The sequence below is a fragment of the Panthera tigris genome, chromosome C2 (assembly GCF_018350195.1).
Source record: "Panthera tigris isolate Pti1 chromosome C2, P.tigris_Pti1_mat1.1, whole genome shotgun sequence".
In the NCBI taxonomy this organism is placed as follows: Eukaryota; Metazoa; Chordata; class Mammalia; order Carnivora; family Felidae; genus Panthera; species Panthera tigris.
The window spans coordinates 68829231-68845272 of NC_056668.1; the positions used below are offsets into that span (position 1 = coordinate 68829231).

At 34.7% G+C, this 16042-nt stretch overlaps 1 protein-coding gene across 3 annotated transcripts in view; it reads right to left on the reverse strand.

Moving 5' to 3' along the window:
- Positions 1 to 16042, reverse strand: part of CCDC14 (coiled-coil domain containing 14) — a 56129-nt gene that overhangs the window by 17084 nt on the left and 23003 nt on the right. For all 3 annotated transcript variants that reach the window (XM_007098296.2, XM_007098295.2, XM_042956546.1), the window contains one exon: positions 5451 to 5533. In XM_007098296.2, the coding sequence (XP_007098358.2) occupies positions 5451 to 5533 (83 nt within the window). The remainder of the gene's footprint in view (positions 1 to 5450; positions 5534 to 16042) is intronic.

A 16042-nucleotide genomic window follows, 5' to 3' on the forward strand; every position in this document is an offset into this window, starting at 1 on the left:
TATACGAAGTTTATTGTCAAATTGGTTTCCATACAACACCCAGTGCTCATCCCAAAAGGTGCCCTCCTCAATACCCATCACCCACCCTCCCCTCCCTCCCACCCCCCATCAACCCTCAGTTTGTTCTCAGTTTTTAACAGTCTCTTATGCTTTGGCTCTCTCCCACTCTAATCTCTTTTTTTTTTTTTTTCCCTTCCCCTCCCCCATGGGTTTCTGTTAAGTTTCTCAGGATCCACATAAGAGTGAAAACATATGGTATCTGTCTTTCTCTGTATGGCTTATTTCACTTAGCATCACACTCTCCAGTTCCATCCAAGTTGCTACAAAGGGCCATATTTCGTTCTTTCTCATTGCCATGTAGTACTCCATTGTGTATATAAACCACAATTTCTTTATCCATTCATCAGTTGATGGACATTTAGGCTCTTTCCATAATTTGGCTATTGTTGAGAGTGCTGCTATAAACATTGGGGTACAAGTGCCCCTATGCATCAGTACTCCTGTAACCCTTGGGTAAATTCCTAGCAGTGTTATTGCTGGGTCATAGGGTAGGTCTATTTTTAATTTTCTGAGGAACCTCCACACTGTTTTCCAGAGTGGCTGCACCAGTTTGGAGTAGCAATACTTCTACCAGACCAACTAGATTTTAAAACAAAGACTGTAACAAGAGATGAGGAAGGGCACTATATCATGATAAAGGGGACTATCCAACAAGATCTAACAATTATAAATATTTATGCCCCCAAATTGAGAGAACCCAAACATATAAAACAATTAATAACAAACATAAAGGAACTCATTGATAGTAATACAATAATAGTAAGGGACTTTAACACCCCACTTACACCAATGAACAGATCATCTAAGAAGAAAATCAACAAGGAAACAATGGCTTTGAAAGACACCAGACCAGACTGATTTAACAGATATATTCAGAATATTTCATCCTAAAGCAGCAGAATACACATTCTTTTTGAGTGCACATGGGATAGTCTCCAGAATAGATCGCATACTAGGTCACAAATCAGGCTTCAACAAGTACAAAAAGATTGAGATCATACCATGCATATTTTCTGACCACAATGCTATGAAACTTGAAGTCAACCACAAGAAAAAATTTGGGAAGACCACAAATATAAGGAGGTTAAACAACATGCTACTAAAGAATGAATGGGTCAAGCAGGAAATTAAAGAAGAAATAAAAAAATACATGGAAACAAATGAAAATGAAAACATGATGGTCTAAAACCTTTGGGATGCAGCAAAAGTGGTCATAAGAGGGAAGTATATAGCAATACAGGCCTACCTCAAGAAGCAAGAAAATTCTCAAATAAACAACCTAACCTTACACCTAAAGGAGCTAAAAACAACAACAACAACAACAAAAAATGAATCCTAAAGCCAGCAAAAGAAGGGAAATAATAAAGAATAGAGTAGAAGTAAGTGATAAAGAAACTGAGAAAAAAAAAAACCCAAAACCAGAACAAATCAATGAAACCAGGAGCTGGTTCTTTGAAAAAATTAATAAACTTGATAAATCCCTAGCCAGACTTATCAAAACAAAAGAGAAAGGACCCAAATAAACAAAATCATAAATGAGAGAAGAGAAATAACAACCAATATCACAGAAATACAAATAATTATAAAAGAATATTATGAAAAACTATATGCCAACAAATTAGACAATCTGGAAGAAATGATAAGTTCCTGGAAACATATAAACTACCAAAACTGAAACAGGAAGAAATAGAAAACTAGAACAGACCGATACCAGCAAAGAAACTGGATCAGTAATCAAAAATCTCCCAAAAAGCAAAAGTCCAGGGCAAGATGGCTTCATAGGCAAATTCTAGCAAACATTTAAAGTTATAAATTTAATAGTTATAATATAAATATATATAATATAACTATAAATATAAATTTAAATTTATAAAAAGAGTTAATACCTATTCTTAAACTATTTTAAAAAATAGAAAAGGAAAGAAAACTTCCAAACTCATTCTATGGGGCCAGCATTACTCTGATTCCAAAACCAGACAAAGACTCCACTAAAACAAAGAACTACAGGCCAGTATCCCTGATGAAGATGGCTGCAAAAATTCTCAACACATTGCTAGCAAATCAAATCCAACAGTACATTAAAAGAATCATTCACCATCATCAAGTGGGATTTATTCCTGGGATGCAATAATGGCTCAATATTTGCAAATCAACCAATGTGATACATCACATTAAGAAGAGAAAGGATAAGAACCATATGATCCTCTCAATAGATGCAGAGAAAGCATCAGACAAAGTACAATATCCATTCATAATAAAAACCCTCAACAAAGTATAGATGGAGGGAACATACCTCAACATAATAAAGGCCATATACAAAAAAACCCACAGCTGATATCATCCTCAATGAGGAAAAACTGCAAGCTTTTCCTCTATATAGTCAGGAACAAGACAGGAACAAGTCCACTCTCACCCTGTTATTTAACATAATACTAGAAGTCCTAGCCTCAGCAATCAGACAACACAAAAAAATAAAGGCATCCAAATCAGCAATGAAGAAGTCAAACTCTCACTATTTGTAGATGACGTGATACTCTATGTAGAAAACCCAAAAGACCACCAAAAAAATTGCTAGAACTGATACATGAATTCAGTAAAGTCTCAGGATACAAAATCAATGTACAGTAATCTGTTGTACTTCTATACACCAACAATGAAACAGCCAAAAGAGAAATCAAGGACTCGATCCCATTTATAATTGCACCAAAAACCATAAGATACCTAGGAATAAACCTAACCAAAGAGGTTAAAGATTTGTATTCTGAAAACTATAAAACACTAACGAAGGAAATTCAAGACAACACAAAGCAATGGAAAAACATTCCATGTTCATGGATTGGAAGAATAAATATTGTTAAAATGTCTATACTACCCAAAGCAATCTACACATTTAATGCAATGCCTATCAAAATACCACCAGCATTTTTCACAGAGCTAGAACAAAAAATCCTAAAATTTGTATGGAACCACAAAAGACCCCGAATAGCCCAAGCAAAGCAAAGCAAAGCAAAGCAAAGCAAAGCAAAGCAAAGCAAAGCAAAGCAAAGCAAAGAGGAGGCATCACAACTTCAGACTTCAAGTTATATTACAAAGCTGTAGTGATCAAAACAGTATGATACTGGCAGAAAAACAACACAAAGATCAATGGAACAGAATAAAAAACCCAGGAATAAACCCACAACTGTATGGTCAACTAATCTTCAACAAAGCAGGAAAGAATATCCAATGAAAAAAAGTCTCTTCAACAAATGGTGTTGGCAAAACTGGACAGCAACATGCAAAAGAATGGAACTGGACTGCTTTCTTACATCATACACAAAAATAAATTCAAAATGGATGAAAGGCCTAAATGTGAGACAGGAAACCATCAAAATCCTAGAGGAGAACATAGGCAGTAACCTCTTTAACATCAGCCATGGCAACTTCTTACTATATATGTCTTCTGAGGCAAGTGAAACAAAAGCAAAAATAAACCATTGGGACTACTTCAAAATAAAAAGCTTCTGTACAGTGAAGGAACAATCAACAAAACTAAAAAGCAACTTACACAGTGGGAGAAGATATCTGCAAATGACATATTGGTTAAAGAATTAGTATCCAAAATACATAAAGAACTCACAAAATTGAACACCCAAAAAACAAATAATCCACTTAAAAAATGGGCAGAAGAAATGAGTAGACATTTTTCCAAGGATGACATACAGATGGCTAACAGAAAAGATGCTCAACATCACTCATCATCAGGAAAATACAAATCAAAACTATAATGAGAGGGGTGCCTGGTCAGTTAAGCTTCTGACTCTTGATTTCAGCTCAGGTTGTTCTCTCAATGTTTTGTGAGTTCGAGCCCCACATGGGGCCCCATGCTGAGAGTGCAGAGTCTGTTTGGGATTCTCTCTCTCTCCCTCTTTCTCTGCCCCTCCCCTGCTCACACATGCACACTCTCTTTCTCTCTCTCAAAATAAATTTAAAACACCCAATGAGGTATCACCTCACACCTGTCAGAATGGCTAAAATGAACCACACAGGAAACAGGTGTTGGTGAGGTTGCAGAGAAAGGGGAACACTCTTACACTGTTGGTGGGAATGCAAACAGGTGCAGCCTATCTGGAAAACAGTATGGAGGTTCTTCAACGAGTTAAAAATAAAACCAGGAGTGGATGGGTGGCTCAGTTCGTTAAGCACCCACTTCGGCTCAGGTCATGATCTCACGGTTCGTGGGTTTGAACCCCGCATCAGGCTCTGTGCTGACAGTTCGGAGCCTGGAGCCTGCTTCCGATTCTGTGTCTCCCTCTTTCTTTGCCCTTCCCCCACTTGCACTCTGTCTTTCTCTCAAAAATAAAAATAAACATTAAAAAAAATATAAATAAATAAAATAAAACTATCCTATGATCCAGCAACTGCACTACTATGTATTAACCCAAAAGATACAAAAATACCGATTCAAAGAGATACATGCACTCTGTTGTTTACAGCAGCCTTATCAACAACAGCCAAATTATGGAAAAAGCCCAAATGGCCATCTACTGATGAATGGATAAAGAAGATGCGGTGTGTGTGTATGTATACACAATGGAATATTACTCAGCCATAAAAAAGAATAAAATCTTGCATTTGCAATGACGTGGATGGAGCCAGAGAGTATCAATGATAAACAAAGTAAATCAGTCAGAAAAAGAAAATACCATATGATTTCACTCATATGTGGAATTTAATAAACAAAACAGATGAACATAGGAAAAAAAGGGAGGCAAACCAGGAAACAGACTCTTAACAATAGAGAACAAACTAAGGGTTACTGGAGGAGAGGCAGGTGGGAGAATGGGTTAAATTGGTGATGGGTATTCAGGAGGGCACTGGGTATTGTATGTAAGTGATGAATCACTAAATTCTATATCTGAAACTAACAATACACTGTACACTAACAAACTGGAATTTAAATAAAAACCTGAACAAGAAAGGAAAAAAAAGAAAAATGCTCCCTACATGTTAAGTGAATAAATGCAAGCTACAGAAGAGCATAACGAGTGTAATCTCATTTTTAAAAAAGAAAAAATAAAATACATATATAGTTCTATTAGTGCCTGGCATACAGCAGGAACTCAGTATTTATGAAACACATTAATTCTATATGAACAGAAGACATGTGAAAGGAAGTACAGCCTTTTAAAAAAGAAATAGGGGTGTATTATTGGGACATAATAGCACAGATCTTTTATTTTTGTTTCTGTGCTATTTTAATTTTTAATAAGGGTATTATTCCTATTTTTTCAAATGTAGATTAAAAGAAAGTCCTCTTATGACAAAATAATTAAGAAAGCTCAATTCTTTATCAGTATTTCCAGAACCACAAAGAATTTATCATCAGTTCTTAAAGTTCTTTTACCTACATTCAAGGTTGCATTCCAGAGAACCAGGCGCCTTTTGAGTTTTTTCTTGTTCTCTAAGTTGTCGGTTCAAAATTCTCAGTTGCCTAAACGAAATAATAAATAAACATGATTCCCAAACTCATTTAACAGTGTACATCTAACAGCCTGTTAAAAAGGATAACACCTCCCCTCTCCTAACCATCAGTTTCTTCTCTGTAATTGAGAGTCTGTTTTTTGATTTGTCTCTTTTTCTCTCTTTGCTCATTTGTTTCTTAAATTCCACATGAGTGAGATCATATGGTATTTGTCTTCCTCTGACTGACTTATTTCGCTCAGGGGGTGGGGATTAAAGAGTACACTGATGTTGAAAAAAAAAGATTAAAACAATAAAAAATAAAAAAGAGCATGAAAGACGGTACCCACTTAGGATAGCAGAAGTCCATCTCATCCCCAGAACAAAAGACAAAAACCAAATAAACAAAACAACAAAACCACATCACTGCTACTATGTATAGAGCTTTTTTTTTTTTTTTTTTTTTTTTAAATGTGATATTTTTGAAAAGATTGCCTGGGACAACATTAAACTCTCCCCTCACAAGAAAAAGGCTGACATTTCTCTTATTCTTCTTTTTTCCTTTTTTTGTTCTCTCAATGATTTCTTTGTCTTTTTTTTTTTTCCGTTTCCTATCTCCTCTTGCTATTTTCTTCTTCTGTCTTCCTTCTCTGTATTTTCATTACTGTAGTAACAATGTACTCTTTAAAAGATCTAACTATGAACTAGAACACCTACAGGGACTGACTGTTATCAGACATGTATTTGCTTGGTCTGTCATACATTGAAAAAATTGGGAAATGCAAATCTATGTTTCTAATAATTTTCTTTATTAGATGGAAAATGTAATGGCCTTATTTTAAAAGACAGAATGCTAGGAAGCAGCAACTTTGCCCTACAGTGAACTTCACAATGTGTAGTCCCCTCACAAATTGGAACATACAAAAGGAACTACAAAAATGTTTACTTCTAGGAAGTTAATGCTGAAAAAAAGTTGTCTCTATTATCCTTCCAAAATTAATTACCTGAACATATTCTGTACTAAAATATTTATTTTTGTTACTGAATCTAAAATGATAGTGCTCTACCTCACATCACTTGCATGTATTAATTCCAGATAGATGAAAGAGGTATACAGAAAATATACAAACAAACAAGAGCATCTATACAAGCTTTAGGTAGAAACCTACATAATCTTGAGGTGGGGAAGGCATTTCTAAGCAAGATTCGAAACCCAGCAACCATCAAGGAAAAGAATAAAAGATTTAACTGTATCAAAATTTAAAACGTGTTCTAGAATTAACATTCTGGAAGACAATACCTGCCACATATATAAAAGACAAAAGATCCATAACACTTAAAGAGCTCCTGCAAATCGGTAAGAAAGGCAATAAAAACGGGCAATTCACATAAGAAATAGAAATGGCTTATAATCATATGAAAAATGCTCAGCTTCACTAATATGAAGGAATGCAAATTTAAAACAAGAGATATTTTATGGCCACAGGATTGACAAAAATGAAAAGAAATAACATTATTTGTTGGTGAGGCAAATGAATTCTCTCGACTGGTGAGAGCCTACTGATATAACCAATTGAACGGCAATTTGACAGTATCCAATGTGATACTGTGAAAATGTATTATCTTTAATGTGAAATGTTAATGTGAAATGTGAAATGTTTATTATCTTTAACAAAATAATTCTAACTCTAAGTTATCTAGCCTAGAAATATAATTGAGCCTTGAATAACATGGGTTTCAACTGTGCAGGTCTACTTATCCACAGATTTTTGATAAACACAGTGCAGTACTGTTAATGTATTTTCTCTTCCTTATGATTTTCTTAATATTTTCTTTTTTCTAGCTTACTTTATTGCAAAAATATAGTACATAATACATATAACATACAAAATATATGTTAGTCAACAATACATTCAATGTTATTGATAAGGCTTCTGGTCAATAGTAGGCTATTAGTAGTTAAGTTTTGGGGGAATCAAAAGTTACACACAGATTTTTTACTTTGTAGGGTGTAAGGACCCCTAACTCTTGCATTGCTCAAGGGTCAAAGGTAGTACATGTGCAAAAGCATCTATAATCTTTAGATATATACAAAGATGTTCACAATAGCAATATTTAATAGCGAGAAGTTAGAAATAACTTAAAATGCCACATAAATTATGGTACATCCATAATAAGAAATACTAATACACAGGTGTTGTTTTTAAAAAGAGATATCTACATGTACTGACATGGAAATATCTTCCAGACACATTATAAAATGAAAAAAAGCAAGCTACAGAAGTACAACAGTATTATACAATCCCATGTTTGTTTCAGTACAATTCTACTTTTCTGAAATTTCCCGTTTATAATAAAGAGTGAGAATCTAGAAAAGGCAACAGAGACTGGCAATCTGCAACTCCAACTAGAATGCTGCTTTTGGTATTTTCTAGGAAAACAGAAGGTACTGAGGTCCTCTTACACATCAAGTATGTGACAGAAGCTTTGCTTGACAATCTTTTTGTACATCCATGGTCAATTTCTTCTCTTCTTCCCTTATATGACCAGCCTAAACTCTCATCCCTCACTGTAAGCCTGTCATTCCTATCCTCCAACTCTCAGTAGGATACTTTCCTGTTTTCACTAAAAATAATATGGCTTGGGGACAAACTGTTATCCTTCTGCCCAGGGTGTACAAATGTATCCATATATATACACTAATCCTCATCTCTTTCTTCTAGTCTTAGAGAAGGGGAACCTCATCAACTTCCTCGATCCCATTTCTTCCTCTACCTTAAAGGACTCTGCTCCTATTCCACGCCTTTTCTCTTCTGAACCTACAGCTTCTCACTCTTTACTGGCTCATGTGCCTCAGCTGAGAAGATTAACAAAACAGCCCCCATATTTAAGAAGATATTCCCTCCAACCCAACTGTACAGTTACCTATTCTCCTTCCCTCTCATTCCCAGTTTTCAAAGCCAGACTTTTAAAACATAATTGATCTAGGGGCACCTGGAGTGGCTCACTCGGTTGGGTGTCCGACTTCAGCTCAGGTCATGATCTCACAGTTTGTGAGGTCAAGCCCTACATCGGGCTCTGTGCTAACAGCTCAGAGCCTGGAGCCTGTTTCGGATTCTGTCTCCATCTCTCTCCTCCCCTCCCCCACTCACACTCTGTCTCTCTCAAAAATAAACAAACATTAAAAAAAATAAAACATGACTATTCTATAAAAAATGATATGACAAAAAATCTTTTTAAATAGTTGCACATGTTTTTAGCAAATATTATGTATTATATTTTCATATACTTGATTTAAACAAAGGAAAAGAACTGCTGACATTTAGGCAAATATTTCTTTTTTCAGTGTACTTATTGTTTTTAAATATAGCTTTATTAAAATAAAACATATTAAACTGCACATATTTGAAGTATATAATTTGATTAGTTTTTAACATATGATGTGGTGGAACCATCACCACAATTACTATATTCATCACACCCCAAAATTTCCACATGCTCCATTTCATAATATCCCCTTCCCAAACAACCACTAATTTATAAATTAGTTTGCATTTTCTGGAATTTTATACTATATATTTATATAGTATACAATTATATTAGTTTTTGTTTTGTTTTGTTTTGTTTTTTTGAGAGAGAGAGAAAGAGCATGAGCAGGGGAGGAACAGAGAAACAGGGAGAGAGAGGATCTCAAGCAGGCTCCATGCCCAGCATGGAGCCCCATGTGGGGCTCCATTCCATGACTGTGAGATCATGACCTGAACTGACATCGAGTTGGATGCTTAACCAACTAAGCCACCCAGGCACCCCTACAATTATATTGTAAATGGAATCATATGATACATACTTATCCCACCTTCTTTCATTCAGCATAATGATTTTGAGACTCATCCATGCTGTTGCACATATCAATAGTTCTTTCCTTTCCACTACTGAATGGTATTCTATTGTGTGAACATACCACCATCTGTTTATCCATTCACCTGCTAACAGACATTTAGCTTGTTTCCTTATGGACATTCACAAGTAAGCGTTTATGTGGACATATGCTTTTACTTCTCTGAATACATACCTAAGAACAAAATGACTGGATCATATGGTTTATGTTTAATTTCTAAGAAACTACCAAACTATTTTCCAAAGTATTTGTACCATTTTATATTCCCACCAGTAAATTATGCAAGTGCCAGTTCCTCCACATCCTTACTCACATCTGGTATAGTCTTTTGAATTTTTAGCCATTCTAATGGATATGTAGTGTTATCTCATCATGGTTTTAGTTTGCGTTTTCCTAATGATTAATGATGAGATACTTTCATATGCTTATTTGATATCCATCTATCTTCTTTGATGTAGTGTCCATTATAATACTTTGCCAGCTTTTTGAGTTGTAACAGTTCTTCATATGTCCTATATGTATAAGTCCTTCATTAAATGTATTGCAAATATTCTCTGTTGTTTGCCTCTTCACTTTTAGTAATAGTGTCTTTTGAAGAGCAAATTTTATATTTTGATGAAGTCCAACTTATAAATTTTTTCTACTTATATTTTTCGTTATATTTAAGAAATCTTTTCTAACCCAGAATGACTAAGATTTTTTTTATCTTTTCTATAAGTTCTGTATATTTTAGTTATACATTTAGACGTGATTTATTTCAAGTTAATTTTTATATGTGGTGTAAGGTAAAGTTTGAAGAGGTTTTTTTTTCTTTCCTTTTTTTGTTTTTGTTTTTGTTTTGTATATGGCTCTCCAATTGTTCCAGCACTGTTTATTGAAAAGGTTATTCTTTCTTTCCCCATTGAATTTCCCTGGCATCTTTGTCAAGAATTGGTTACCTTTGTGTGTGAGTTTATTTCTGGACTCCATTCTGTTTCAATTATACATGTCTCTCCTTACACCAATGCCACACTGTCTTGATTACTATAACTTTATGTCTTGAAATAGTATAGTACCAATTTTATTCTCCTTTCCTTAAGTTGCTTTGGTTTGGTTATTTTAGATTCTTTGAATTTCCATATAAATTTTCGAATCACCTTTCTACAGAAAAACCTCTTGGGATTTTGACCACAATTACATAGAATCTATAGATCAATTTGGGGAGAACTAACATCTTAACAATAATAAGTCTTTTAATCTATGCATCTGGTTTATTTCTCACTTATATAGGTCTTCTTTAATTTCTCTCAGCAATGTTTTATAATGTTCAGTATACAGGTCTCACACGTTTTTAATCAAACTTACCCCTAAATTGATCATATTTTTTGACAATACTCTTAAAAGTATTGTTTTTAAATTTCATTTCAAATTGTTCATTGCCAGTATATAGAAATATAATTGCCTACGGTATATTGATCTCATATCCTACAACCTTGCTAGACCCATTTATTAATTTTAGTTGCTTTTTTGTAGGTTCTGTAGTATTTTCTACAAAGACTATCATGTCACCTGTGAATAATACAGCCTGTACTTTAAAAGGCTTTTATAGGGGCACCTGGGTGGCCCAGTTGGGTAAATGTTGGACTTGAGGATCCTTAAGTCAGGTCAGGATATCACAGCTCATGAGTTTGAGCCTCGCATGGGACTCTGTTGTGGACAGCTCAGATCCTGGAGTCTACTTCCAATTCTGTGTTTCCATCTCTCTCTGCCCCTCCCCCAATCATGCTTTGTCTCTCTCTCTCAAAAATAAACATTACAAAAACATTTAAAAAATTAAATAAATAAAAGACTTTTATTTCCTTTTTTTGCCTTATTTTACTAGTTAGAACCTCTAGCACAATTCTAAGCAGAAATAATAATCACTACTTGTTGGATATCATTTAGACATTTTTTAAGCCTATAGAAAGAGGAAAAAATTAGCCAAACAGAATTTTTAAATAATAGGATAATATTACAAATACTATTTTATAGGTGCCTGGGTGGCTCAGTCAGTTAAGTGGCCGACTTCGGTCCAGGTCAGGATCTCACGGTTTGTGAGTTCAAGCCCCGCGACGGGCTCTGTGTTGACAGCTCAGAGTCTGGAGCCTGCTTCAGATTCTGTGTCTCCCTCTCTCTCTCTGTCCCTCTCCTACTTGCACTCTGTCTCTCTTCTCTCTCAAAAATAAATAAACATTAAAAAAATACTATTTTAAAATATTATGTATTGAATTTAGGATTACATGATTTTATCTGAAGGAAAAAGTAACAAGTAAAATTAGAACTAATGAACTTTAGACAAATATTTCTCTACCTCATGAAATATTATTCCTAGATAACTTTAAATAAAGGAAATAGGATATAAAAACATTAATTTTGGAATCTATATTGTGAAGATTACTAACACATTCTACTCTGTAACCTTAATTCCCATAGTTGTCTTAGTTCTATGTATAGATTCAATGTTCATCTCTAATCCACTCCTTTATTTGAATTCATTTGTTGGTTGACTGGAATTTGCCATTCAATGATTTTTTTGTTCGTTTTAAAGGAGTCCAAGAGTGCCGTATTTTCTAAGTTCTTGCACTCCTGAGATTATGACTGCTGACTTTACATGGAAAGGACTGCTGGGTCACATATGGGATTCTTGGGGCATCCTTACTTTCCCTTAGCTCTTTGTAAATAATGTTCTAAGATCTTCAGGCAATGAATATTCCTATGAAAAAAAAGGCTGAGGCCAGCCTGATATTTTTCTTTTTATATATTTGCTTTTATTTTGAGTGTCTATAAAAGTTAATTTTATTTTATCCTTATGATATAGTGACTTTATTAGCTTATGTGTTGGTGTGGATCATTATAATAGTTTTCCTGGGATCCTGAATGCCCTGCTGATCCTCTGACACAGATCTTTAGATTACTAAATTTCCCATTATTTACTTATCTTTAAAAAAAATTTTTTTTATAAATGTTTATTTATTTTTGACAGAGAGAGAGAGAGACAGAGACAGAGCATGAGTGGGGGAGGGGCAAAGAGAGAGGGAGACCCAGAATTTGAAACAGGTTCCAGGTTCTGAGCTGTCAGCACAGAGCCTGACGCGGGGCCCGAACTCACGGATTGTGAGATCATGACCTGAGCCAAAGTCGGACGCTCAACCGACTGAGCCATCCAGTCACCCTTACATATCTTTTATCTTTAATCCATTTGTTCTGTTCTCTTTATCAGGAACGCTAATTATGCCAAATTTTGCATTCTTTGTTTCTCTTCCATATGTATCTTCTTTACAATAATTTTTAATTATTCTCTATTTTGTTTTGTTTCTTCAAGCTTATCCACCATGCCTTCAGTCATTTAACAAACATTTATCAGAGTGTTAGGCACAATTCTCAGCACTAGAAATACAGCAGCAAATAAAAGGGACAAACATTCAGCCTTCTCAAATTCACATGGAAAAGAGAACAGACATTACCAGAGGCTAAGGGGAAGGAAGAAAGGCAATTACTGTTTAATGGGTACAAAGTTTATGTTGGGGATGAAAAAAATTGGGGGAAACAGATAGTGGTTGTGGGAACACAGCATTGTGAATGTATTTAATGACCCTGAAATGTATACTTACAAAATGGTTAAAAAGACAAATATGTCATATATATTTTACCACAAAATTATATATATGTTTGCTTACCACAAAATCATATATATATCAATTATATATATAGGTATATATCAATTATATTTATATATATATATATATGTATGTATATATCAATACTTTTTTTGAAAAAGGGTTTGGGAAGAAGAATAAGTGAAGGCTGGTTGGAGCCACTGAACTATGAATTTAGTAGTAATTGAAACCAAAAGATTTGGGGGGAAAAGAGCAAAACCTAAAAAAACAACAAAAATGAGCGCTCATATTACTTAGGTTCTAATGGAATATAAAAAATATCCTAATGGAATATAAGGTCCCTGACTTCATATTTGTTTATTTTGTTTTCATTTTTGTGAGATTTTTTGCTTCATTTTCCTGACCTCATCTAATTCACTTTTCTTCTCCTTTTCCTGTCTTTTCTCCTTTAAACATTCTCTCTTTTCCTGCCTTTAAGAAGGATTCTATTATCCTTAATTTCCTTAAAACTATGGAATACTGTTTCAGGTTTTCTTGGGTTTTCTTTGAGCAATTCATCTGGTGATGTTTATTCTCGACCCTCTTTTATCTCTTTTGTCAGTCTGTTTAGTCTGAATGCTATGCAAAGATCTTTCCTATAAAGTCTTCCTTCCCATGGCTTTTGTGACATCCCTCTCCCAGCTTTCCTGCCATATCCTGACTTGCTCCTTCTTGGGTTTCTCTCACAGTCTCCTCCTCCTGTGTCCTTTCCCTAAAAAGCTGTTATTCCCACCAGTTCACCCTTGCCTACGTTCGTACTCTATACCTTCCTGATGAATTTACCACTTACACGCTGATAACAAATCACTTGTTCTTTTTTTTTTTTAATTAATCTATTTAAATTTAAGTTAGTTAACATACAGTGTAGTATAAATTTCAGGAGTTGAACCCAGTGATTCATCACTTACAATGTAACACCCAGTGCTCATCCCAAGGAGTGGCCTCCTTAAGCCCATCACGCATTTAGCCCATTCCCCCAATCACTTCCCCTCCAGCAACCTTCAGTTTGTTCTTTGTATTTAAGAGTCTCATGGTTTGCCTCCCTCTGTGTTTTTATCTTATTTTTCTTTCCCTTCCCCTATGTTATCTGTTATGTTTCTCAGATTCTACGTGGGTGAAATTATATTGTATCTGTCTTTCCCTGACTAATTTTGCTTAGCATCACTCTAGCTCCATCCTAGGTCACATCACTTCACAAATCACTTAGGGTTTTTTTGTTCATTTTTTTTTTAACAAATCACTTGTTCTTAATCACCGTTTTCTCCAGTGCCTACAACAGTGCCAAATCTATAACTCAACAAAAATGTGTTCAGGGAGTAACTCCCAAGTCTGCATTTCTATCCTGGATCTTGTTCCTGTGCTCTACTTATTACCGTATAGATCTCCAGATGGTCTAAATGACAAACTCTGCATATCTAAATCTTAACTCACAGGCTTTTCCCTATCTTCGAACTCAAAAATAACATGAATAAACAAATAAACAATATATTCTTCCTCCAGTGGCTTCCATCTGAGAGAATTATGTACCATCTGTCAAATGACTAAGCCCAAAGACCAAATGCCACCCATGTCTCCTCCCACTCACTTCTATTTCATTTTTGTTGTTGTTGTTGTTCTATTGTGAGTACATAGTGGTCTCAGACTTGAGTCTAAAGTCAGGAAGTGGTCATGAATTCTAACCTACCCTATAAATATTAAGGAACTCTCTAGCTCAATGGTTCTTAACTGGAAGTAGTAACCCTGCAAAACCTCATGCAGGAAATCTGGGAATGTGCCAGGGCTTTTGGGGGTCACAATGAATTGGGCACTATAGATATTTCATGGGAAGGGACGAGGAAGGCTAAATGTTGAGCATTTTATCAGAAGTTCCAAATAAAAATTGTGCAGCCCAAATTGCCATGCCCAAATACCATAGAATCATTGCACCTGGCTATTTTTTTTAAGCCACAAGATGGCAATAAACTCCAAGAGAAGTCCTGAAAGATCACTTTTCTGGCTAAATAGAAACATGTAGTTTCTAAATGTCCGGACAGAAAAAAAAATGTTTTTGATTGAAAATGCTGAAAAACACTTTTTAATAAACCTATGTATAATGGAAATTACAGATGACTCTTTCCAAATAAAGTTACCAAAGAGGCACAAAACTTCCTATACCTCTGCTGGAAACCTCATTCCACTAAAAAGACAAACAGACAAATTCTTTATTTTTCAATATTTTCATCTTTAGAAGGTCAAGTAAACAGTGGGAATAGTATGCTATATAATCTTTGTCCTCTAAGGACACAGAACCAAAAAGATCTGGTGCCATGTCTGAAGAAAGTGGTTGAACATCAAACTAATACCTTTTTAAAAAAATTAAACACAAGCAGTGACCAATAAAGTAGTATGTCTCATTTTCCTGAGTGGCTTGTAAATTAGCTCCTAAAACAATTCTAAAATGTTCTAAAGAAGGAAAATAAATAAGAACTCCTGATACTTCCCATCGGCACATGTTAAAACAGACAATAGTCTGAGACTAAGTTCTGGTATGTTTATTTAAGAAAAAAAAAATTACTTGACAGTCATACCTTTAAAAACATATTTCTTTCAAACAGCTTACAGTACAGTTTTGTTCCACAAAATACACTTAAATATTGAAGTACTGAAGTATAAGTAAGATAGATTCTACTTCCTAGCAAAAGCAATGCAGAAGTGTACAAATTAAGATAATTTGGCCTCTAAAAGCAAACGGCCTGGTTTGAATCTTCTTATATACATGACATTGGATAAGTTATATAACCTCTCTGTGCATTGGTTTCCTCATGTGTAAATGAGAATAACACAACAGAGCCATTCTGAGAATTTAAAGAGATGACATATATAAAGGACATAACCTGGCACATCAGAAACATTCAATAAATGTTAGTAGTACTCCTGGCTATTACCATTACTATTATTCATACTTGTTTTTTATTTTGAAAAATTAATG